A 23,900-nucleotide genomic window follows, 5' to 3' on the forward strand; every position below is an offset into this window, starting at 1 on the left:
GGATGGCCAGTGAGACCCATGCTACCACACCCTCTTTTTAATTTGGGGGTTGGGGATCCAAACTCGAGTCCCCATGCTTGTTCAACAGGCACTTTACCCTCTGAGCTGTCTTCCTAGCCCATTTTCCAGTGTTACTTTGATCTATACCCCACTCCTTGTCCTGTTTGCTTTCCTTGTAGAATCTCAATTGTCCATGCTGGCCTTTCTTTATCGTCTATGTCTCAACTTAAAACAAAAAAAAAAAAAAAAAAAAAGAAGAAAGAAAGAAAGAAAGAAAACAGCAGGGGTGTGGTGGCGCAAGCCTTTAATCCCAGCACTCGGGAGGCAGAGGCAGGCAGATCGCTGTGAGTTCGAGGCCAGCCTAGTCTACAAAGTGAGTGTAGGACAGCCAAGGCTACACAGAGAAACCCTCTCTTGAAAAACCAACCAACCAAACAAACAAACAAACAAAAAAGAAAAAAATTAGAAAGTTTTGTGTGAGTATTTTGCCTGCATGTGTATCTGTGCACCATGTGTGTACCTGGTATTTGTGGAGACCAGAAGAGGCTATTGAATCCAGTGCAGATGGAGCCACAGATGGTTGTCAGCTGCCATGTAGGTGCTGGGAATGGAATCCAGGTCCTCGGGAAGAACAACCAGTGCTCTTAGCTACTGAACGGGCCCTTCAGTTCCCCTGTGCCACAACCTGTGTTTCCCATTTCCTTTGTATTGTGTCCTGGGCTCACTTTGTAGACCAGGCTGGCCTTGAACTCACAGAGATCCACCTGCCTTTGTCTCCTAAGTGCTGGGATTAAAGGCTTTTTTATGAGGGTACCAGATGTCATTATAGATGGTTGTGAGCCACCATGTGGTTGCTGGGAACTGAACTCCAGACCTTTGGAAGAGCAGCCAGTGTTCTTAACCTCTGTGCCATCTCTCCAGCCCTGGAAAATGGTTTAAGTGTTTTACTTGTTTGTTTTGGGCCTCTCATTTCGTCCCATCTGTCCAGCAAGGTTTGGCCTTGAGCTTCTAGCCCTCTGGCTCTCACCTCCACAGAGCTGGGATTCCAGGCTTGAGTCATCACACCTGGAGTATGCAGTGCTAGGGAGTGAACCTGGGCGTCTGTGCACTCTGGGCAAGCACTCTGCCTGTGGGGCCAGTTCCCCAGCCCTCAAACCAATGCTTTGGTCATTGGTTTTGTTCGTTCTTTAATTAGCTCATTTACAAACAATGGCCATCATACTTTCTAGGCCCCCAGTGGCACTGGGGAGCTAGGAGGGAGCTGAGAGCACCTTGCTCCTGCTGCTTGACATTTGTTCTCGAGGTTCTCCAAGACCGGTCATTAGAATGAAGGAAAGGCACTTTTATGTTCTCCGATTTGTTTTTGTTTTCAGCCAGGGTCTCTTACTGCGCAGCCTTTGCTGGTTCACTCTGTAGGCCAGGCTCGAACTCACAGAAGTTGGCTTGCCTCTGCTTCTCCAGTGATGGAATTAAAGACCTGAGCTACTGTATCCAGCCTGAATCAAGATTTTGTGTGTGTGTGTGTGTGTGTATGTGTGTGTGTTTTACTGATTTATTGTTTACTTATTTCAGAAGTTTACAGAGAGATTTGCCATTACTTTCCACTTTGGTTACAGGATTATTTTAAATTTTTTTCCTTAAAAAATTTTTTTAAAAAAATAATTTATTCAGATTACAACCGGATTGTTATCCCCTCACTTGTATCTTCCTGTTCCTCCCTCCCTCCCTCTTCCAACCTCTTCCCCTCCCCCAGGTCTGTGACAGAAGGGGACCTCCTCCCCCACCCTATGACCACAGCCTGTCAGGTCTCACCCAGGGAGAGATGAGATCTCCTTCCTCTGAGTGTCACCAGGCCTTCCCACCAAGGGGAAATGGTCAAATAGGGGGCACCAGAGTTCATGTCAGAGGCAGTCCCCGCTCCCCGCCCCTGCCACCCCCCTCCCCTACAACTGTGGAAAATGCTCTGTCCACTGGCTAGATCTGAACAGGGGGGTGAATCAGGGTTTTCTAGGATGAGCAGTTCTTTTTCGTGGTGGTTTTTCATGTCAGTCCATTGTACAGTGTTGGCTCCCTCCCACGCCCTTTTTGTGTGTCTTCACAGCCGTTTCTGGGTATGAGTATGTGCCAGGCTGGTTTGTTTTTTGTTTTTGTTTTTATTCTGCAGTCTATCTGGTTCTCTAAACTGACACCCTGCTGTGGGTGTTAAGTAAGCAAGCAAGGGGATTTGTGTTTGTGTTGTGTTTTTATTAAGGGGGGTGGGATGCACACAGGGAGATGCCTGTTCATAATGCCTCTGTGGTCAGAGGGCAACTTTTGGAAATTGGTTCTTCTTCTTCTTCTTCTTCTTCTTCTTCTTCTTCTTCTTCTTCTTCTTATTATTATTATTATTATTATTATTATTATTATTATTGTTGTTGTTGTTGTTCCTCCTCCTCCTCCTTCGGTTTTTTGAGACAGGGTTTCTCTGTGTGGTCAAGGCTGTCCTAGATTTGCTTTGTAGACCAGGCTGGTGCCTTCCTCTGCCTCCTAAGTGCTGGGATTACAGGCATGCACCACCACACCCAGCAGCTTGGGAGCTGGTTATTTCCTTCCACTATGTGGACCTCTGGAATCAAACTGGGGTTGCTATGCTTTCTTGGATGAGCCTCTTTCCATCTTTTTGTTTGTTTTTGTTTTTTTGTTCTTTTGAGACAGGGCTTCTCTGTGTAGTCCTGTCTATCCTGGGAACTCCCTCTGTAGATCAGGTTGGACTCAAACTCAGAGATCCACCTGCCTCCCGAATACTAGGATTAAAGGTGTGTGCCACCACCATCCAGACCCTCTTTTAAGAATAGTCATATCCTTTCAATTTTATTTAAGTATCGAGAGTTTCAGTGAGATGCATACAAAGGCCACGGTGTGTTGTCATCACTTCCTTCCTCTTACAGCTTTAATTGTTCTGAAGTTAAAGCAGACTTTTCTTGCTTGCAGGTCTTTCTAAGTGTTTAGTCATGAATACTTTCCACCCTGGTGCTCCAGTATACCCAGACGATTCTCATCCGTTGTCTGTCTGTTTATCTTTCTTTCTTTCCTTTCCTTTTCTTCTTTTAAATCTAGAGTTAAAAGAGCATTTCCAGGGACTGTAGAGATGGCTCAGTGGTTAAGAGCACTGACTGCTCTTTCAGAGGACATGGGTTCAATTCCCAGCACCTACATGGTTGCACACTCCTGTCTGTGGCTCCAGTTCCAGAGCTTCTGACACGCTCATACAGACATGCAGGGAGTCAAAACACTAATGAACATAAAACAAAAATAAATTATACATATATTTTAAAAAGAGCATTCCCAATGACCCTGCGGTCTCATTGTTTTTGTTTCAGAGACCTTCATCTTCCACAGAGCCCTTGTTTTCCTGTCAGATGTGACAGGCTGTTCTCAGCCTGGTGCTCAACTCTAGTCCTGGTCGTCTTTTCCATTCTCCTGTGCTCAGGAATCTTAGCAGGAAGTATTTAAGCAACACAGCATAAATCACGCTTCCTAGAATTGTCCTTTGGATTCCTGCCCCTGCGTCCCAGTCCCTGTGAATAGATCATTGCTTTGGCATCTTCTCAGATAACTCAGGCATGGTACCTGTGGCTTTCCCTGCCTTTCTTCCCAAAGTACTAGGGATTAACCCTGAGCCTCGTGCATGCCAGAGAAGCACTTCACCACAGTGAGCGGTATCATCAGCCCCTGTCTAGTCTTAGTTTTTATGTTGAAACAGGGTCTTAACTAAATTGTTCAGGTTGGCCTTAAGCTCACTGTGTTCTGCAGTCGGGCCTTGAATTTATTACCCACCTGTCTTATTCTCTTTAGCAGAATGGGTTAAAGGCCTCTGCTACTAAAGGTCCAGCTGCTCTATTGTGTTTGTTTATTTATTCATTTTATTTATTTGTTTGTTCATTTGATTGCTTTTTTTTTTTTTTTTTTTTTTTTGAGACAGGGTTTCTCTGTGTAGCCTTGGCCATCCTGAACTCACTTTGTAGTCCAGGCTGGCCCCGAACTCACAGCGATCCGCCTGCCTCTGCCTCCCGAGTGCTGGGATTAAAGGCGTGCGCCACCACGCCCGGCTCATTTGATTGCTTTGAGATAAATTCTCAATATGTAGCCTTGGTTGTTCTGGAACTCGATATGTAGGCCAGATTGGCCTCATGTTCATAGAGATCTGCTTATTTCTGCCTCCCAAATGCTGAGATTGAAGGCATGTGCCCACAGGGCTTTAATCCCAGCACTCGGGAGGCAGAGGCAGGTGGGTCTCTGTGAGGTTTGAGGCCATCCTGGTCTACAAAGTGAATTCCAGGACAGCCAGGGCTACACAGAAAAACCCTATCTCAGAAAAACCAAAATAAATAAATAAATAATAAAAATATAAAAGCCAGGTGTAGTGGTGCACGCCTTTAATCCCAGTACTCGGCAGGCAGAGGCAGGCGGATCGCTGTGAGTTTGAGGCCAGCCTGGTCTACAGAGTGAGTCCAGGACAGCCAAGGCTAACACGGAGAGACTCTGTCTCAAAAAAAAAAAAAAAAAAAAAAAAAAAAAAGGCATGTGCTATCATGCTTGGCTCTAGATTAAAATATATCCTCGTATCATATGCCACCATCATCATCATTATTTTTGGCTTTTCAAGACAGGGTTTCTTTGTTTAGTCTTAGCTGTCTATGAACTCTCTATGTAGACCAGGCTGACCTTGAACTCAGAGATCCACCTGCCTCTGCCTCCCTAGTGCTGATATTAAGGCATATGCCTGCCATTTTGTTAGACCCTCTACTGTCATAGTTAATTTAAAAGTAAGGCCTAATAAATGTTTAATATTCAGCTAGAATTACTACAGTGGTATTTTCTAAACCTATATCAATCAGTAAAAACACAGACACCTGTTATATTTTAAAATAGCTTTTCTTCACCTGGGGCCGGGCAGATATTAATTCCCTAAACTACCTCCCATATTTCCCTGCCCCAATGCCATGTCATCTGTTTCTAATAATTTCTGTCGCGCTACCTCCCATCCATAATCCCAAATACTTGCTAATGTTCTTCATCTGGGCCGAGTCCTCCATCCACGCTGGTCATGTGCTTGTTCTCCACCTCACCCATGGTGGTGACCTCCTTCCTTCTCCTCTTCCTCTGTCTCCCGTTGGCCTGCAATAGCTTTGTTTTTAAAAGTTCTTAGATGGCTGTGGGGGCACATACATCACAAAACCCTGTTTCAGATCAAACCAAACCAAAGTCAGAAGGATTTGAACTGGAGGAACATGCTGTAAACTTAGTACTTGGGAGGTGGAGACTGGAGGATTATCAAGACCACCCTTGGCTACATAGCAGCTTTGAGGCTAGCCTGCACTAGCTACATGATTCTGCCTTAAAGACAGTAACAACAAAACTTTCTTTTATAGGAAGCTGAGACAGGATGATGGAAAGTTCAGGGCCAGCCTGTTTGGTGTTGTTTTTAAATTTTTTATTTTATTACTTATTGTTTGTGTGTGTATGTGTGTGTGTGTGTGTGTGTGTGTGTGCGCGCGCGCGCGCGTGCGCACACGCGCGCGCGCACATATGTATTAAGTGTGTGGTTTCACAAATACTACAGTGTACATGTGGACAACTCTGGGTTGTTTTCTCTTTCCTCTTTGACAGGAGTTCCAGGGGTTGAACTGAGGTCACAAGGCTTGTACAGAAAGCAACTTTACCCACCATGTCATCTTGCCCACATTAGCCTGGGTTTCTTGAAGTATAACTGAGATATAATAAATAAACTACACAAATTCATGCACAGTTTGGACTTAGTCCCATGCCTGTGACACAATTGCACAAATTGGAGCGCTAGACGTACCTGTTTCCCACAAACCTTAGCTCCTTTGTCCTTCTGTCTGTTTTGTTTTGTTTTGTTTTTTTGAGACAGGGTTTCTCTATGTAACAGCTTGCTCCTTTCTTTCTCTCTTTCTTTCTTTCTTTCTTTCTTTCCTTCTTTCTGTTCCATCTCTCTAGTCCTAGACTGTTTCTTTTTTGTTGTTTGATTTTGGTTTGATTTGGTTTGGTTTTAATTTTTTGAGACAGGGTCTCTCTGTATAGCCTTGGCTGTCCTGGACTCACTTTGTAGAGCAGCCTGGCCTTGAACTCACAGAGATCCACCTGCCTCTGCCTCCCAAGTGCTGGGATTAAAGGCGTGTGCCGCCACTGTCCGGCTGCTATCAATGTTTCTATTTATCTTGGACAATGGCGTTTGCCCCTCCCTTTGTGAGGCCTCCCTCATGCTGCATCGGTCTTTTTCTAGTCTTGCCTCTCTCTACTTTGTTTATACTTTGAATATTTTGCTTTGAAGCATCACTCAAGAAACGTTAAGTCTCGGCTAGGCAGTGCCTTTAATCGCAGCACTATGGAGGCAGAGGTAGACAGATCTTTTGAGTTTGAGTCTAGCTATGTCTAGAGAGCTAGCTCCAGGACAGCCAAGGCTACACAGTGAAATCCCTGTCCCAAAAAACTAAAACCAAACTAAAGCAAACCCAAATCAAACAAACAACAACAAAAAGGAAACAGAGTCTAGGGCTGGAGAGATGGCTCAGCAGTTCAGAACACTTGCTGTCTTGTAGAGGACCAGGTTCAATTCCCAACACCCACATGGTGCATCACAACCACCCGCAACTCCAGTTCTGGGGGATTTGATGCCCTCTTCTAGCCTCCTTGGGCTGTTGTACTCCTCTGGTACACATGAATTTGTGCACACACACATGCATATGAAAATAAGTATATAAGGAAACGTCTAGATTCAGGTAGAGAATCTTTCTAGGTCACTCAATCCTGCTACAAATAAATGGGTCAAATTGATTATTTTCTCATTTTCTTTTCCTTTCTTTCTTTCTTTCTTTCTTTCTTTCTTTCTTTCTTTCTTTCTTTCTTTCTTTCTTTTTTAGACAATATTTCTGCCTGCCTGATCTACAAAGAGAGTCCAAGACAGTCAAGGCTACATACTGAAACCCTGTCTTGAAACAAAACAAAACAGTATTTCCTAGCTTACAGACGCCCCTGGATAAGGGTGACAAAACCAAAACAGAGGCTGAACAATTTTGCTCCATCATGCACCCATATTACCCCAACGTGCCCCACGAGTTGTGACTATACTTTCTTTTTTGATTCTAAATATAAAGAGTCTTTTTAGTTGTTTTTATTTTTGGCAAGGCCCAGTTCAACCTAGGCTTTAATATTCCTGACACCTCTCATACAAGTCTGAGCCACAATTCTATATCTTTTCTGGATTGAATGTCCTTTTCTCTACGAAAATCTTGGGTTTCAAGGACCTCATTAGTAACTACTTTCTCATAGATTCTTCTGTGATTTATCATTTTCTTAAAAGCAAGAACTATTTTCATATTCCTTACCTTTCCTTCATGGCATCTACATTGTAAAATCCTATTTTATGCTCACAGGGGTGGGTGTGCTAAGAATTGAACCTAGAGTCTCACTCATGCTGCTAAGCAGCATGTTTACCATTGAGCCATAACTCCAGTCTCCAAATAGAGTAAACTCTTAGTAATCAAACTTTCATTTTTATTTTTTGGTTTTCCAAGTCAGGGTTTCTCTGTCACACAAAGCCCTGACTGTCCTGGACTCATTCTGTAGACCAGGCTGGCCTTGAACTAAGATCCATCTGCCTCTGCCTCCTGAATACTGGGATCAAAGGTGTGTACCACTTAGTTTTGTTATGATGAGCTGAAGTCACTTTTTAGTGTGTTTGTTTAAAAGTACCTTTAAGTGTGGTGGTGCACACTTTTAATCCCAGCCCTTGGGAGGCAGAGGCAGATGGATTTCTGTATGAGGCCAATCTGGTCTACATACCAAGTTCCAGGCCAGCCAGGGACATAGTAAGGCCTTGTCTCCAAAAATAAGTTCTCTATCAAAAACATGGAGATACATTTTTTTAACCTTATCAAATCCTGAATATTAAAGTTGATTATACATTTATTACTGTTTTGAAGTACTTAATAAAAAGATAGGCTGGGTGGTGGCGGTGGTGGCACACGCCTTTAATCCCAGAACTCGGGAGGCAGAGGCAGGCAGATATCTGTGAGTTTGAGGCCAGCCTGGTCTACAAAGAGAGTTCCAGGACAGCCAGGGCCACACAGAGAAACCCTGTCTGGAAAGAACAAACAAACAAACAAACAACCCTCTTCAACACCCCCCCCCCCAAAAAAAAAGCTGACTTGGCTAGACTGGCTGGCCAGCACAGCATTTGCTTCCACCTGACTTTTTTACTTAGAGCCAGGGACTGAATTTAGGTTCCCAAGGTTGCATGGTAAGCATTTTTTTATTTTTCTTTTTTGGTTTTTCGAGACAAGGTTTCTCTGTGTAGCCTTGGCTGTTCTGGACTAACTTTGTAGACCAGGCTGGCTTCGAACTCACAGAGATCTGCCTGCCTCTGCCTCCTGAGTTAATGTTAATATCTTAATGCATACCTATAAAGGAATGAATCTGAGGCAATAAAATTGAGGCAGGACTCACAATTTAATCAAATCTATAGACTTATTAGAACATAAAAATGAGCTTTCTAGGGGGGATAGATAAGACATATATAAGACATTTTTTAAAATTACATTTCCTTATGTAGTATGTATGTTTATGTGTGTTGGGGGGGTGGAGAGTGAGGCACATGCATGTCATACTGCACATGTGGAGGCCAGAGGACAACTTTCAGGAGTTGCTTCTCTCCTCCCACTGTGTAGGTCTTGGGGATAAAATCCAGGTTGTCAGGCTTGTGATAAAAGCACCTTTACCCACTGAGCCATCTTGCTAGTCCATATTTAAAAAAATTATTTCAAACTCTGATTTGGGATAATTTTCTAGCTTCTCCTTAGTCCTGCCAATACTATTAATAACCAAACAATTACGGGTAATTACAGTTAACAGATATATAGCTTATTATGTGCTAAGAACTGTACTCAGCAGTTGGTTATCTCATTTAATGAGCCATTAGCTGAGGCAGATATTCTTATCATTCTCATTAAAATGAAAAAAAAAAAAAAACCCTAAAACTTGAGCATAAGTTGTCATAGAGATAGTAGGTTGCAGAATCCAAACCCATGTACGTAACTGCTGTGTCTGGAGGCTGCCACTGAAATGTTGCCATTCTCCAGTTCTACCCTGCATCCTGTTTTCCTCAGCTTTGAACATTTGTGTGGACAGCTTCTTTATCCTCACCCTCTTAAAAAATATTTTTAATGGATTTTTACTCTTATAGTGCTCTTATGCCTTACTGACTCCCCCCCCCCCCAGGGTTTCTCTGTGTAGCCTTGGCTGTCTTGGACTCACTTTGTAGACCAGGCTGGCCTTGAACTCACAGCGATCCACCTGCCTCTGCCTCCCAAGTGCTGGGATTAAAGGTGTGCGCCACCACACCCAGACTTTAAAGTTCTTCTTCTTTTTCCTCTTCCTCTTCTTCTTCTTCTTCTCTCCTCCTTTCTCCCGAGACAGGGTTTCTCTGTGTAGCCTTGGCTATCCTGGACTAGCTTTGTAGACCAGGCTGGCCTCGGACTCAGAGATCTGCCTGCTGCTGCCTCCCAAATGCTGGGATTAAAGGCGCACACCCGGCTTCTAAAGCTCCTCTTAACAAATTCTATTAAGTGGAGCATAATGTCCAATTGTCACAAATATCGGTGGCACTTATCAGATGACTGCGGTGGTGTCTTAGGTGCTGTCTATTGGGCTTCTTAGCATCACGCCTAGTTTTCTTTGCTACAAGTTTTATTTTTGCTTCTTTATTATTGTGGGTTTTTTCAGTGAGGGTTTCTCTGTGTAGCCCCAGCTGCCCTGGACTCCCTTTGTAGATCAGGCTGGCCTCAAACTCACAGAGATCCACCTGCCTCTGCCTCCCAAATGCTGGGATTGATTAAAGGTGTGCACCACCACACCTGGCTTTTGCTGCGACACGTTTTAGTTGCTGTGGCTCTGGTGGCATAACCTAAGGTCTTAGGCATGAAGCCAAGCGCTCTACCGTTACCCCACAGCCCCAGCCCTCCCACTGTAATTACTAAGAATTTGGTGGGAATTTACTTAAAATTAATTATGTTACAAACCTTAGCAAATTTTCAATTTATGTATTTTATACCTGTATGATTTTCTGTTATTTGATGGGCTGTAAAATGTGATCATTAACAACAACAAAAATAAAGCTCTGGGCCAGTGAGATGGTTCAGCAGGGGGAAGTGCTTGCCACGCAAGCCTGAGGACCTAGTGTGTGCCACCTCCAGAAGGAACAGTGGAAGAAGTGACTGGAAAGTTCTCTTCCAGAAGTGTGCCTCTGCATGTGCCACAGCATGGGATCTCTCTTTCTCTCTCACACACAGTAATCATGAAGCTCACTTTTTTCCCTGCCCTCCCCCCTCCCCAAGGTTTTTCTGTGGGTAGTGCTGGGTATCCTGGAACTGGCTTTGTAGACCAGGCTGGCCTCGAACTCACAGAGATCCACCTGCCTCTGCCTGAGTGCTGGGATTAAAGGTGTGCACCACCACACCTGCTTGAAAGCTCACTTTTCAGTTCAGTCCCCGAAATGCAAGTTGGCCTATATCCTTTTGACATGCCTTATTAGTTTTTGCTTACATTCTTTTATCTGACACAACTAAGGGTCCATGTTCATTATGCCTTTTTTTTTTCTTCTGCAGTCTTGGAATCAATTATTTTGCTAAAAAAATGAGGAATTGTATTTAGAGTCCAAACTCTGTACTCATTGCTCAGATTCTCTCAATTGGACAGCATATGCTCCTATTTCTACAAATAGAGATTGATGCCACTAATACTAGCCTACCCCAGAAAGAGTTCTCTAGTTTTCTTCTTCCATATTTGTAGCTCTCCTTTTCCGCAGGCACAAACTGGGCTCCCATTTTCCTTAGTATAATTATCTATCGGACCAGTGTGCTGTACATAACCAAACCCCTCTTGATTTTAACTCTTCCAAAGCCAGGTGTGCCTTTAGAGAACCCTGCACCAGGCTGTTTTCTGCATGGATGCCTCTGGCTCTCACCGGGCTGCCTTTCATTTACTGTATTGTGCAGTCCTTTGACCTCATATACCCTCTGTAAAACACGTTAAATAAATTTTTATTTTTCTTCTTTCCTTCTTTCTTCTGTCTCAATGAGGTAATCAAAGAGGGTATTGTTAGCTATAATTTTTAACAGATCTTTGGGGAACTGGTCAGCCCATGATGAATATGCTAAAATTATAGATGCTTCAAATTCATTGAGTTTGTGTCAACTATGATTTTCGGGCTTTTCTTTTCTTTCTTTTTGTTTTTTCTGAGACCAAAAAGGTTTGTGTAGCCTTGGCTGTCCTGGAGTTGCTTTGTAGACCAGGCTAGCCTCGAACTCACAGCGATCTGCCTGCCCCTGCCTCCCAAGTGATGGGATTTAAGGCGCAAGGCTTTCTTTTCCTATGATATTTGCGGCAAACGGTGTACATAGAACGAAGAAACAAACAAGTTTAGTTCCAGTTCTGAGAGACTGGCAAATTACTTGCTTAAAAAAAAAAAGCTAGACTAAACCAAGGAGATTCACTGCCTAGGGGCAGTGGGTTGACTCACCTGCCCATCTTCCCACACAAAAGTTACTCAGGGCGCTTTATTCCCTTCCCTGGATATAAATACCCGCATAAATTCAGTTTCCAACACTCGATTTGATAATCCTTAATATTCGTTCTATTGTTCATCTTTTTCCTCTATTCAATATTTGTTAAGTACTTTTATTCTTTAGTTTGTCACCTTACATCTGATTTGGCTTCATCTTTGACTGAAAAACAGTGACGGCGTGTGGTGTACCTAGGACTCCCGAACGGTTTTGTTTTGCTTTGTTTTCCAGTAGCATCTCTCTTCCCAGGGAAAAGACATTTCAAAATTTCTCACCGTCTTCCCAATTAGCACGGCAGAGCAGTCACAGCCAAGTCATGTTATTTTTAACAACACCGGTTCTTCATTCCTCTCCCCAACCCCATTTCAAGACTGGTTCCCCCTGGGCGACCGATATTAACGGAATTCCTCCTGGAGACCAAGTTCTTCTCCCCTAAACAGTGGCTCCAATCAACACACAGATTTCCAAGTTGCTCTCTGGGAATTTGGGCGCTACGCTTTCGGAAGTTTGAGTGCGTTTCACAAGGCATCCCCCTCCTCCCGCCGCCGCCCCCGCCCTCCACCTCGGGAGGCACAACTGTCTGACGCGTCACCCCTGTGGAGGCCCACGCAGGACGGGGGTGGCATCCTCAGTGGGCGACTGCGGCGTGACGTGAGGCGAGGCGACCCGGGCGGGCTGAAACTTCCTAGCTTCTCTGCCTCACAGCCGCTACGTCCACCTTTCTTCACCCGGCAGGAGCTTCGCCCCCGCCCGAGCCTGGGCTTTCACTCAGAAAAGAGCGGAACCTGCTCCACGCACGCACGCACGCTCTCGCCGCCCTCCACGGTCCGCAGCCGCGCGCCCACCCGCCCGACCGCTCGCCCGCCGCCACTGCGGCGCGTGTCCTCACGGCGCCTCCGCCCGCCCCTCATCCCCGGCCCCGCCAGCCCTTCTGCGGGTCGCCGCGCGCGGGTCGCCGCGGAAGGAGCCGGGAGCGCGCGCGAGACGCACGGCCCCGCGCCGAGCGCCGGAAGCAGCCGCCGGGCCTCGCGCGTCGCGCGCGCCGCCCGCGCCGCCCCCGCCCCTGAGCGGCGACCTTGCTCGCGCGCGCGCACTAAGGCGCCGCCGCCGCCGCTGCCGCCGCCGCCGCCGCCGCCGGGGCTGCTGCTCCGGCTGCTGCAGGAGGCGGCGCTGGCTGGCGGCTGCGCTCGCTTCCAGTCGGCGAGCGGAGGAGCGAGCGTGCGTGTGTGCGTGTGTGTGTGTTTTTAAAGATGGCCGGAGCGGCGGCGGCGGTGGCCGCGGGAGCAGGAGCCGGAGCCGCCGCGGCAGCGGTGTCGGTGTCGGCTCCGGGTCGGGCCTCGGCACCCCCTCCGCCTCCGCCCGTGTACTGTGTGTGCCGGCAGCCGTACGACGTGAACCGCTTCATGATCGAGTGCGATGTCTGCAAGGACTGGTTCCACGGCAGGTAAATAAACCCCCTCAGCCCCGCCGCTGTCGCCTGCGGCCACCGGCCGGCCGCCGCCGCTGCCGCCTGCGCCTCCCTCGGGCTGGGCCGCCGCGTCGCGCCCCACGTCCCGAGACTTGGGCACGGAGCCCCCGGGCCGGGTGGAGGCGAGAGCGGGGAGCCCCCCCTCCCCGGGCTGCTGAGCAGGCTGCGGAGCGGAGCCGGTGGGCTCTGCCGGCCCCGGCGAAGAGTCGCCACAACAAACAGGAACAAAGGGGCCGGCGGAGAAGTTGGCAGGGGAAGCCGGGGCGAGGGGACGCGGCGGGCGGCGGGGCTCCGGTGGCGGCGGCGGAGCGCAAGCAGGCAGGCCCGCAGCCCGTTGTCCCCACCACTGCCCTGGCTGCCGCCGGCCGCCTCGTCCCGGGCTCCTCGCCGCCCCGCGCCTGCCCTCGCCGGGCTGCCGCGCCTGCTGCGTTTCCGGGCGGCCGCTGCTCGGTCCGGCGCGCGTCGCCCCCGCCGCGGGTCCCGTCGCGCCCCCTTCTCTTTTTATCAAACTTCCTCGGGCGGCGGGACAGGGCGGCGGGGCCGCTAGTAAACAGAGCAACAGATGAGGCACTCGCGACTCGGTGCGGGGCCCCGTGGCGGCACAGTTTGGCTGGCCGCTGGCCCACCCCGCAACACACCCCCTAGGGCCGGGGGAGTGCGGCCGGGGCCGGGGGGACATCGCCGCAGCGTCGCTGTCTCGCCGCGCTTCAAACTTTACACTGAGTGCGGTCTCGGGCGACACCCGGACGGCCCGCAGCGGTGGCCGGACGCTGCGGCCAGCCAACTTTGGGGTGGTGCGGTGGCGGACGTTGCCCTCGGGTGCCGCCGCCGCCGCACCGCAGGTTTGACGTTTGGGAGAGCTCGGGCCGCCTCCGCAGCCAGGCCGCCGACTCGTGTGTTTTGTAATCAAAGTGTGAGGCTAATAAAGGGCGGCGCCACAGCCTCTTGACTCCGGCGTGGGAGGGATTCGCAGGCATTTAAACAAAGAAACTAGTTGGGGTTGGGCTCCCAAAGTCCTTATTTGGGTGTTGTGGCAAAGCCTGCGGTCACCTTTAGGTGAGGCAGGTTTTCGGGGCACGGTAGGATGTTGTATCTTGACGAGAGCCCGCTTGGGAGTTTTAGCTGATATGGTGCCTGTGGTTGTAGCAAGTATGCTTTGATTGACAGCAGGACATTTAAATACAGCCCCCGCTCCCCCTCCCCAATTTTACAGAAACATTGCACCACCAGGCCAGATGTCTTAGTCTCCCTCTACTGGTCTGGGGAGAGAAAACCATTGAAATTTCAGGGTTCTTTTCTGTGTTGACAACTGACTAGGTAGAGTTTGACTTAATTCTCAGGTACAGTTCAATGTACTGAGTTTTAAACTTACACGACTCTGACAACAGATAGCACGCACAAAATGATCACTTTAAAAGAAGGGTAATGTACTTATTTTTTGTAAAGGCAAACTTGAACAGTCTGACAAAAGGAGGGTGGGTATTGTAATGTCACTTAGCAAACTTTAAAAAAAATTCATTGTACATCAAAGTGGAAATTTTTATTTTTTGTTTTTGTTTTGTTTGTTTTTCGAGACAGGGTTTCTCTGAAGTGAAATTAGTATGTATCAAATCTTTCCAATTCTATGTCTACATTTTCTGCTTCTATAACATTCCAAGCAACCAGAATAGATTATCTAACATTTTTAAGTTCTGAAAAGAATAAAAAAAGAATTAGTTGCAATTGCAGAAGGGTTCTAGGAACTATTTGACAGAAATACACTCCATCGTGTAATTCAGGGATTATATACCTTAATAAATTATAGACTGAGGGCTTTGAAGCTTCGTTTATTGTAACATGGATGCTGGGGAGTCAGACTCAGGTGCTCATGCTTAAGCTGTGAGCCCTGTTCATCCGGGCTTCTGCTCTCTGTCTCCGTGCCTGTCTGTCTTTCTCCTGGGTTTCTCTGTGTAGCTCTGGCTATTCTGGAACTCTTTTGTAGACCAGGCTGGCCTTGAACTCATAGATTTGCCTCCCCCTGCCTCCCAAATGCATGACTAAAAGCATGTACCACCATGCCCAGCTGCAGTTATTGGTCTTAAGTTGGATGCCTTAATGGAGCATGGCAAATCTCAGGTGTTTCCTGGTCATTTTTGTCACACATTTCAGTACCCATTTGTAAACAGGAGTTGAAGAGGCAATAAAGAGCTCAAGTATTGCCGGGCGGTGGTGGCACACGCCTTTAATCCCAGCACTCGGGAGGCAGAGGCAGGTGGATCGCTGTGAGTTTGAGGCCAGCCTGGTCTACAAAGCGAGTCCGGGACAGCCAAGGCTGACACACAGAGAAACCCTGTCTCGAAAAACCAAAAAAAGAAAAAAGAAAAAAGCTCAAGTATCCTGTCGTCACAAATATATGCAGTTAGGTGAGCCCCAAGGTCTCATTGTTGAGATGTTAATGTGGTTCATAGGTCAGAAGTTAGAGAACATGTTCATGCTGCGGTGCCCCATGAAAGTGCTATCTGTTAGCAGGGTGTGGTGGCACACACCTTTAATCCCAGCAATAGGAAGGCAGGGTCAGGTGGTTAGCTGAGTTCAAGGCCAGCCTGGTCTACAAAGCAAGTCCAGGACAGCCAGGACTACAAGAGGAACCTTGTCTCGAAACCTTTTCCCCACCAAAAAAAGTGATATCTTTTTAGTAAGTCTAATTTTTAATTGATAATTTAGAACTTACATGTCTTTCCTATGATTGATATTTATTTATTCTAGTGAGTCATTTTTAAATCACAGTGAAGTGTTACTTATGTATTAATTATTAATTATATGAGAATTGGTCCCTAAAGGACAAGGCATATCCTTAATAACAGCCCTCTGGTTTTCAAAGATAGTCCATCAGCAGAGGAGTAAGGTGGATAAACAGTTTTTATGTGGATAATTTGTTTTTTGTGTGTTTCTTTCTTTCTTTTTTTTTTTCTCTTCGAGACAGGGTTTCTCTGTGTAGCCCTAGCTGTCCTGGAACTCTTTGTAGACCAGGCTGGCCTTGAACTCACAGAGATCCACCTGCCTCTCCCTCTTGAGTGCTGGGACTAAAAGCGTGCACCACCACCGTCCATCTAGATAATTTGTTTTTAATTTATTTCTTTTAAAATCTGTTATTGTCATGTGATTATGTGTGTGTTCTAAGGATGAAGCTCAGATTGTCAGGCTTGCATGAGAGGCACCTGCTGTCTGAGAACCTCAGAACTTGTCTTAAGGTCTTCTGTGATACAGCAAGGCCGAGACTGCTAACCTTTGGTGCATGGTGTGTAGTCAGGGGTTCCACCTCTTAGCCTGTGTAAGCCTTTTGTAAAGGAGAGAATGAAAGAGTACTCAAAATCAACAGGTTGTAATATATAATAGATACGCGGGTCAGTGAGCCAAGAGATGTGCAGGCTTCTCCTAGGGAACTTCCTTTCAGCTTAAACACAGAGCTCTTCCTCTCCAGTCCTGGTGGCCGTGAGACAGTGCAGGCCCTCTTTGGTGCTGCCCATCCTATAAACTGCAGGCTGTATGACTTTGATAGTACTGTGATAGCCCATGAAAAAGTGCATCGTTCTAGCTAAGTAGTCTTAGCATGTTTGTAATTATATATTCTTTACACTTCACAAGAGTAATGTATTACAAACATTTAAAAGTATAGAGAAGCTGGGCGTGGTAGCACATGCCTTTAATTCCAGCACTTGGGAGGCAGAGGCAGGTGGATCGCTGTTGAGTTCGAGGCCATCCTGGTCTACAAAGTGAGTCCAGGACAGCCAAGGCTACACAGAGAGACCCTGCCTCAAAAAACCAACCCCCCCCCCTTGCAAAAGTATAGAGAAATAGAAATAACATGAAAGTCCATATCTTTCATGGATAACCACTATTTAATGTTTGAGGCATGTCTGCAAATGCATTTGCACACCAGAAGAGGACACTGGATTCTATGGGACTACAGTTATAGATGGCTGAGAGCCACTATGTGGGAGCTGGGAATTGAACTCAGGACTTTTGGAAGAACAACCACTGCTCTTAACCACTGAGCCATCTCTTTAGCCCCATGACTTTTGGGGGGTAGGGTGTTCTGAGACAGGGTTTCTCTGTGTAGCTTTGGCTGTCTTGGACTCACTTTGTAGACCAGGCTGGCCTCTAACTCTCAGCTATCCACCTGCCTCTGCCTTCCTTAGTTCTGGGATCACAGATGTGTGTCACTGTACCCAGTGAGGTATGACTTTTTTTTATATCCTTAAAGAACAAAATTGGGATTTGCTTTATGTATTGTTATCTTTATTTAAAAACTATTATGTACTTCCTGTCATATTTTTAATGCTATTTGAAGTTCTTTTAGTGGCTGTATTTTTTTTAAAGCTGCATAGTGTTTGATTCTACAAAAGTGTAACATTTGAAAGTAATTTTCCTCTTATTACTTACTTTGTTTTCCTACTCCTTGCATTTACTAATGGTAATATGATTTACACCCTTTAAGCCAAAATTTTATGGCTATCTCTATTTCCTTAGATTAATTCATATGAGTTAATACAAGGAAATACTTAGGAAACCTGGCTCATGCCAGGAACCCAATACAAACGTCTTTGAAAAAAAAATGGTGGTTAGAAGATGGAGGTGTTTTTGACTTGACATGTCTTTGCCAGGCTGTCCTCCGAAAGGGTATTCTGTTTGTTCTTCAGCAGTGCCCATTTTAGTTCCCTGTGGCTTCAGCAGTATTAAGTATTAAAACAGGACTTTCTTTGGAGTGCCAGCTTCTGAATACTGACACAGACTCAGCAATTAAAAAGAATGAACTGTTGATTCATGTAACACTGTGGACGAAGCTCACAGATGTAGAGTTGAGCATCAGAAGGGAGATGTGAGATAGGCACTGCTTTTCATCCCAGCATGTGGGAGGCACAGGCAGGGAGACAGAGCGCTGTGAGTTGTAGGTCAACCTGGTCTACACAGCAAGTTCCAGGCTCTCCAGGCTACATATTGAAACCCTGTCCTCAAACAAAAAGGTCAACAAAAAGGTTTTAAAATTACGAGTTGGCCATTTTGGTAGCCAATAAACATTTTGTAAAAATGTTTTCCTTTTCACTTGAGTGGGGGTGCCTGCTGTGTAGTACCATTAAGCTGTTTGTTTAGTTTGTAAGGTGCTGGGTGCTGCTCTTGGTGCTAGGAAAACAGCAGAGAACGCGACAGAAGCTTCATTCTGCACCAGCACATTCTAGTGGGAAGAGTGAGAAAGAGGTAGGACAAAAGAATAATGTGAAGAAAGTTGAAGCGGGGAAAAGATAGGTCAGGATGTCTGCATGCCATTTCTCTGTGGTGAGCTTATGTAGTGCTCATGATGCTGACAAAGTCCTGGGCCAGAAGCCTGCGCCACCACACCTGGCTGATAACTGCATTTCTTTTTCCTTCAGCCCAGCACGTTGTCACACTTTCTGTGTGAGCCCTGATCCCTTTTTTGTGGAGAACAGAGTTTAGAAACCAAGGTCTGGTTGGCTGTAAACTTGACATTATGTTTAGGCTTTCTCAGTGGACAGCTAGGAAACACAGTATAACCCACACACACACATGCAGCTCTATTCTAGACTGTTATGGTTATTTTTACATACCTGTGTTTGTTTCTCTTAGTTTATTTCTTAACCCAGCGATCACACTAATAATTGAGACTTTATATTTGTTTATAAGGATTCACAACACAATCTTGAGAAGGTTAAGTCTGTTCTTAATCCTCTGTGTTATTTATTCTGACTCTGTCTTTGTCAAAATCCCAAGTTACTTGCTTTTCAGTTCTTTCTTTGCTCCAGCTGAATCTTCTTCATGTCTCCGGCACCTCTGCCTGGGGCTGAGTCCTTCATCTCCTAACTCCTCCTCCCCTGGCTGGCAGGAAGTCCACCCCTATTCTCCCCGCTGCTCAGCTATTGGCTGTAAACTGCCCTATTGGCATACAAGGGGACAATTGGGGAACAGAGTTTATACAACATTGAGACAGGAGATTCTTAGAACAAGGTTGCAATCAGATATGGGGGATACAGAAGTCAGCATTTGAATTATACAGTAACCTTACGTCAACAGTAGACCTTCCTGTCCACACAAAAACCATAAACTGTCGTAGTGGCGCCTCGTACACTAACAGCACAGAGCTCCTTTTAGTTTTTCTCTTCCCACTCTTAAATAGTGGTAAACTTAGCTCTTATCTAGAACATTCTTATTGTTGACTCTTAGTGCATGTATAGCAGAGTCCTAGAATTACTAATGTATCCCCTTTGTGCGAAACAGATTGGCTTAGTAAATTACATTCCTTATATAGTTGCCTTTAGCTTTACAACATTTAGTAAAAAAATATTGTATGGCATTGTTTTTCTTTTCTTGTAGGCATGTAAAACATTATTAAATGGTCGTGAGAACTCTGTTCCCTTCCCCAGCCTCCTGCAACTCTCTCGTTTCCTTCTCCTTTCTAACCCTTTCCTATCCACCCCTTGTAAAAAGCCACTTGGCTTTCTTTCCCTCCAGACAGGGTCTCACTATGTAATCCAGGCTGGCCTTGAAATCACAGAGAGCCATAGCTGTGATTTCAGCACCTGTGCAGCTGAGGCAGGTGGATCTCTGTGAACTCGTTGCCACTAAGGCTGCATAGTAAAAGCCACCCCAGTCACTTCAGTCCCCCAAATTTGTGTGTGCTGTCCTGCCCAGTCCTCAGCTTTTTAAGTTTGTTTTAAAGAATAAAAAAAAAAAAATATGTGTAATGTGTTTTGTTTGCATGTATGTATTTATATGTCTAGTCCCTTGGGGGCCAGAAGGGACATTGTCATCTCCACTACCCTGAATTGGAGTCAGTGGCCAGTTGCCAGCTACTATGTGGGTGTTGGGAACTGAACTCTTGTCCCCTGTCAGAGTAGCAACTGCTCTTAACTGATGAGCCACATCTCCAGCTCCAGGTTTTCTTTTCTTTCTTTCTTTCCTTCTTTCTTTTTTTCAAGAAAAACGTTTCATGTGTCCAAGGTTGGTCTCAAATTTGCTATGTGGCTGAAGATGGCTTTGACCTTTTACCTTTACTACGCTCGGTTGAGGTGCTGCTGGGGATATTGCGCCCAGGGCTCTGGGAAAGCAGTTTACTAACTTGAGCTGTATCACTAGCCTAACCTGGTTTATCTTTCTTGCATGCATGCATGGGTGTGCCGAGGATTGAACCCAGGGCTTCACAAATTCAAAACCCACTGTCTGTCAATGAACTATATCTCCAGCTGTTGTGAGTTTTTTCTTTCTTTTTAAATTTAAATCACAGCTGGGTGGTGGTGGTACACACCTTTAATCCCAGCAGTCAGGAAGCAGAGGCAGGCAGATTTCTTTGATACCAGCCTGGTTTACCGTGTGAGTTCTAGGATAGCCTGGGCTACACAGCGAAATTCTGTCTTGAAAAACCAAAGCAAATAACCCCACCCCCATCCCAAACCCAACCAACAAACCAACCAATGAATAAAACCCCTTAAATTACATTTTTATTTACTATGTGTGTGTGTGGGCGTGTGTTAGTGACCATGCATGCACTGTGGTGTGTGTGTCTGTAGAGGTCTCGTGTCTTTGAGGTTGGCTCTCGCCCTTTCCCTGAGGTGGGGTCCAGAGGCTGAGTGCAGGTGACCAGGCTTTTGAGGCAAGCCTTTACATACTGTTTCATTCTTCCCATGCTGAGAATCAAAGCCAGAGCCTTACACATACTATGCATGTTCTTTTGTTCTTTGCCTTTTTTTTTTTTTTTTTTTTTAAGTTTTTGAGACAGGGTTTCTCTGTGTAGCTTTGGCTGTCCTGGACCTGCTTTATAGACCAGGCTGTCCTTAAACTCACAGAGATCCACCTGCCTCTGCCTCCCCGGTGCTGGGATTAAAGGAGTGTGCCAATATGCCCAGGCATTCTTTGCCTTTTAAAAAAATTTACTGTATAACTTCCCATATTCAGTTTGACGAGGTTTTCTTGTTTTCTAAGTCCCTGTGACCATAAAACTCTCATGTGGATCCTCAGGTCTTATGTGGGTGTTTAAGTTGTTTATACTTTTTGTAGTTACTAACACTTCTACACTTCTATTTTTGTATATATGTAACCACCATGTGTATATATGTATTTTTATACTGTTGGAAATAAGTATAGTTGATTGCCAGTAATAGTAAATTGAGTCACAGCTATAATCCTGGCTACTTCGGAGGCAGAAGCGGCAGGATTGTAAGTTCAAGGCTGGTCTTGGCAACAGAGTCAGATATTGTCTCAAAACAAACAAACAAACAAAAAAAGGTTTTGTTTTTGTTTTTGTTTTTGTTTTTGTTTTTCCGAGACAGGGTTTCTCTGTTTAGCCTTGCCTGTCTTGGACTTGCTGTGTAGACCAGGCTGGCCTCAAACTCAACAATGATCCACCTACCTCTGCCTCCAGAGTGCTAGGAATAAAGGTGTGCACCACCACACCCCACCCCGCTCCCAATTATTTTATTTATTTATTTATTTAGTGTGCAGTGCTCTGCCTGCATATATGCCTGCATGCCAGAAGAGGGCACCAGATCTCATTATGGATTGGTGTGAGCTACCATGTGGTTGCTGGGAATTGAACTCAGGACCTCTGGCAGAGCAGCCAGTGCTCTTAACCTCTGAGCCATCTCTCCAGCCCCAAACAAAAAAAAATTTTAAAGGAGCTAAGGAGGGCCCTCAGTCCAGTCCCCAGCACCATCACTACCATTGCCCCTCCTGCCAGAAAAGAATACATATATGGTTTTATTAGCATAATTACATTTCTTGCTAGTAATTGGGTAAGTTTGAATGCTCACCAACATTGTGTGGGTCTCACTGTGTAGCCCAGACTAGTTTGAAACTATTTAGCCCAGAATGGCTTTGAACTGGGATCATACAGGCCTATGCTACCATTTTTAAGGTATCTTAGTAGATTAGAGTTAGCCTTTTGTGGCAGTTATGAATAGTTGCTTCCACTGTTCAGTTGTCATTTGGTTTGTTGTGGTAGTTTTTAAACCATGAAAACAAAAATTTTAAGTTATATAGTCATTTAGCAATATTTTCTTTTGAGTTATAATCTTTTTCTATCCAAGGTTAAAAAGAAATTTCACCTCTTTTCTTCTAGTACTTATATAGTTCTTTTTGTTTGTTTTTTGAGACAGGGTTTCTCTGTGTAGCCTGGCTGACCTGGCTTGCTTTGTCGACTAGGCTGGCCTCGAACTCACAGAGATCCACCTGCCTCTGCCTCTCAAGTGCTGGGATTACAAGTATGCCTCACTGTGCCCAGCTATTAGTTCTATTTTTTAAACATTCAGGTTTTCTTTCTTTCTTTTTTTTGTTTTTGTTTTTGTTTTTGTTTTTTTTTTTTTTGGCTTTGTTTTTTTTTGAGACAGGGTTTCTCTGTGTAGCCTTGGCTGTCCTGGACCTGCTTTGTAGACCAGGCTGGCCTTGAACTCACAGCGATCCACCTGCTTCTGCCTCCCGAGTGCTGGGATTATAGGCGTGCTTGTTTTTGTTTTTTGAGACAGGGTTTCTCTATGCAGCCTTGGCTGTCCTGGACTTGCTTTTTAGACCAGGCTGGCCTTGAACTCACAGTGATCTGCCTGCCTCTGTCTCCTAAGTGTTGTCATTAAAGGTGTACACCACCACCGCCCAACTTTTTTTCTTTTTTTAACAAAAAAGTTCTGTGCCCTAGGCAGCTTTGGTATCAATATTAATAAAATTATAATTTTAGGGCTGACAGGATGGCTCAGAGGTTAAAAACATTTTGTTCTTCCTGAGGTCCTGAGTTCCAATTCCCAGCAACCACATGGTGGCTCACAACCACCTATAATGAGATCTGATGCCCTCTCCTGGTGGGCAGGGCTACATGCAGGCAGCCCACTGTATACATAATAAATAAATATTTAAAAAATTATAATTTTAGCTTTTCTATTTTTTCTAAATGGCATTGTTATTTAAAACTTCATGTTTGAAGCCAGGCGTGGTGGTGCACATCTTTAGTCCCAGCACCCAGGGGGCAGAGGCAGGTGGATCCCTGTGAATTCGAGGCCAGCCTGGTCTTCAAAGCTAGTCCAGGACAGCCAAGGCTAACAGAGAGGCCCTACCTCGAAAACCAAACCAGACCAAACAAAAAAGCTCCTTGTTGGGAAGCTAGAGAGATGGCTCAGCTGTTAGGACACTTGGCTGTGTGTTCTAGAGGACCCAAGTTCGTACCAAGCCCCCGTGCCAAGTGGCTCACAACCATCATAACTTTGACTCTGGGAATTTTAACACTCTGACTGCCACAGGCACCTGTGCACACACCCACACTTACAAATAATAATTAAAAGTAATAAAAACAAAGCTTTAAGATATCCATGTTGGCAGGGCGTGGTGGTGCATGCTTGTGTGTGTGTGTATGTGTGTGTGTTTGTTGTTGTTTGTTTTGAGACAGGGTCTCTGCAGCCTGTGTAACCACACCTAGCTGGCACATGCCTTTAATTCCAGCACTTGGGAGGCAGAGGCAGGTGGATTGCTGTGAGTTCAAGGCCAGCCTGGTCTCTAAAGTGAGTCTAGGACAGCCAAGTATACAAAGTTACCCTGTCTGGGGCTGGAGAGATGGCTCAGTGGTTAAGACCATTGCCTGTTCTTCCAAAGGACCAACGTGGCAGCTTGCAGTGGTCTAATTCCAGTTCCAGGTGACCTGACGCCCTCACACCAATGCACATAAAATAAATAAGAAAAAAGAAACCCTGTCTCGAAAAAAACCCAAAACCAACCAACTACCACCACCACCACCACCACCATCATCATCAACAACACACACACACACACACACACACACACAC

At 45.7% G+C, this 23,900-nt stretch overlaps 1 protein-coding gene across 1 annotated transcript in view; it reads left to right on the forward strand.

Annotated features, from left to right (window-relative positions):
- Positions 1-12,747: 12,747 nt before the first annotated feature.
- The window catches only part of Kdm7a (lysine demethylase 7A), a 64,018-nt gene continuing 52,865 nt past the window's right edge, over positions 12,748-23,900 (forward strand). The window contains exon 1 of the mRNA XM_051151682.1: positions 12,748-13,065. Coding sequence (XP_051007639.1) covers positions 12,872-13,065 — 194 coding nt within the window. The 5' untranslated portion in view covers positions 12,748-12,871. The remainder of the gene's footprint in view (positions 13,066-23,900) is intronic.

Source organism: Acomys russatus, chromosome 10 (assembly GCF_903995435.1).
Source record: "Acomys russatus chromosome 10, mAcoRus1.1, whole genome shotgun sequence".
In the NCBI taxonomy this organism is placed as follows: Eukaryota; Metazoa; Chordata; class Mammalia; order Rodentia; family Muridae; genus Acomys; species Acomys russatus.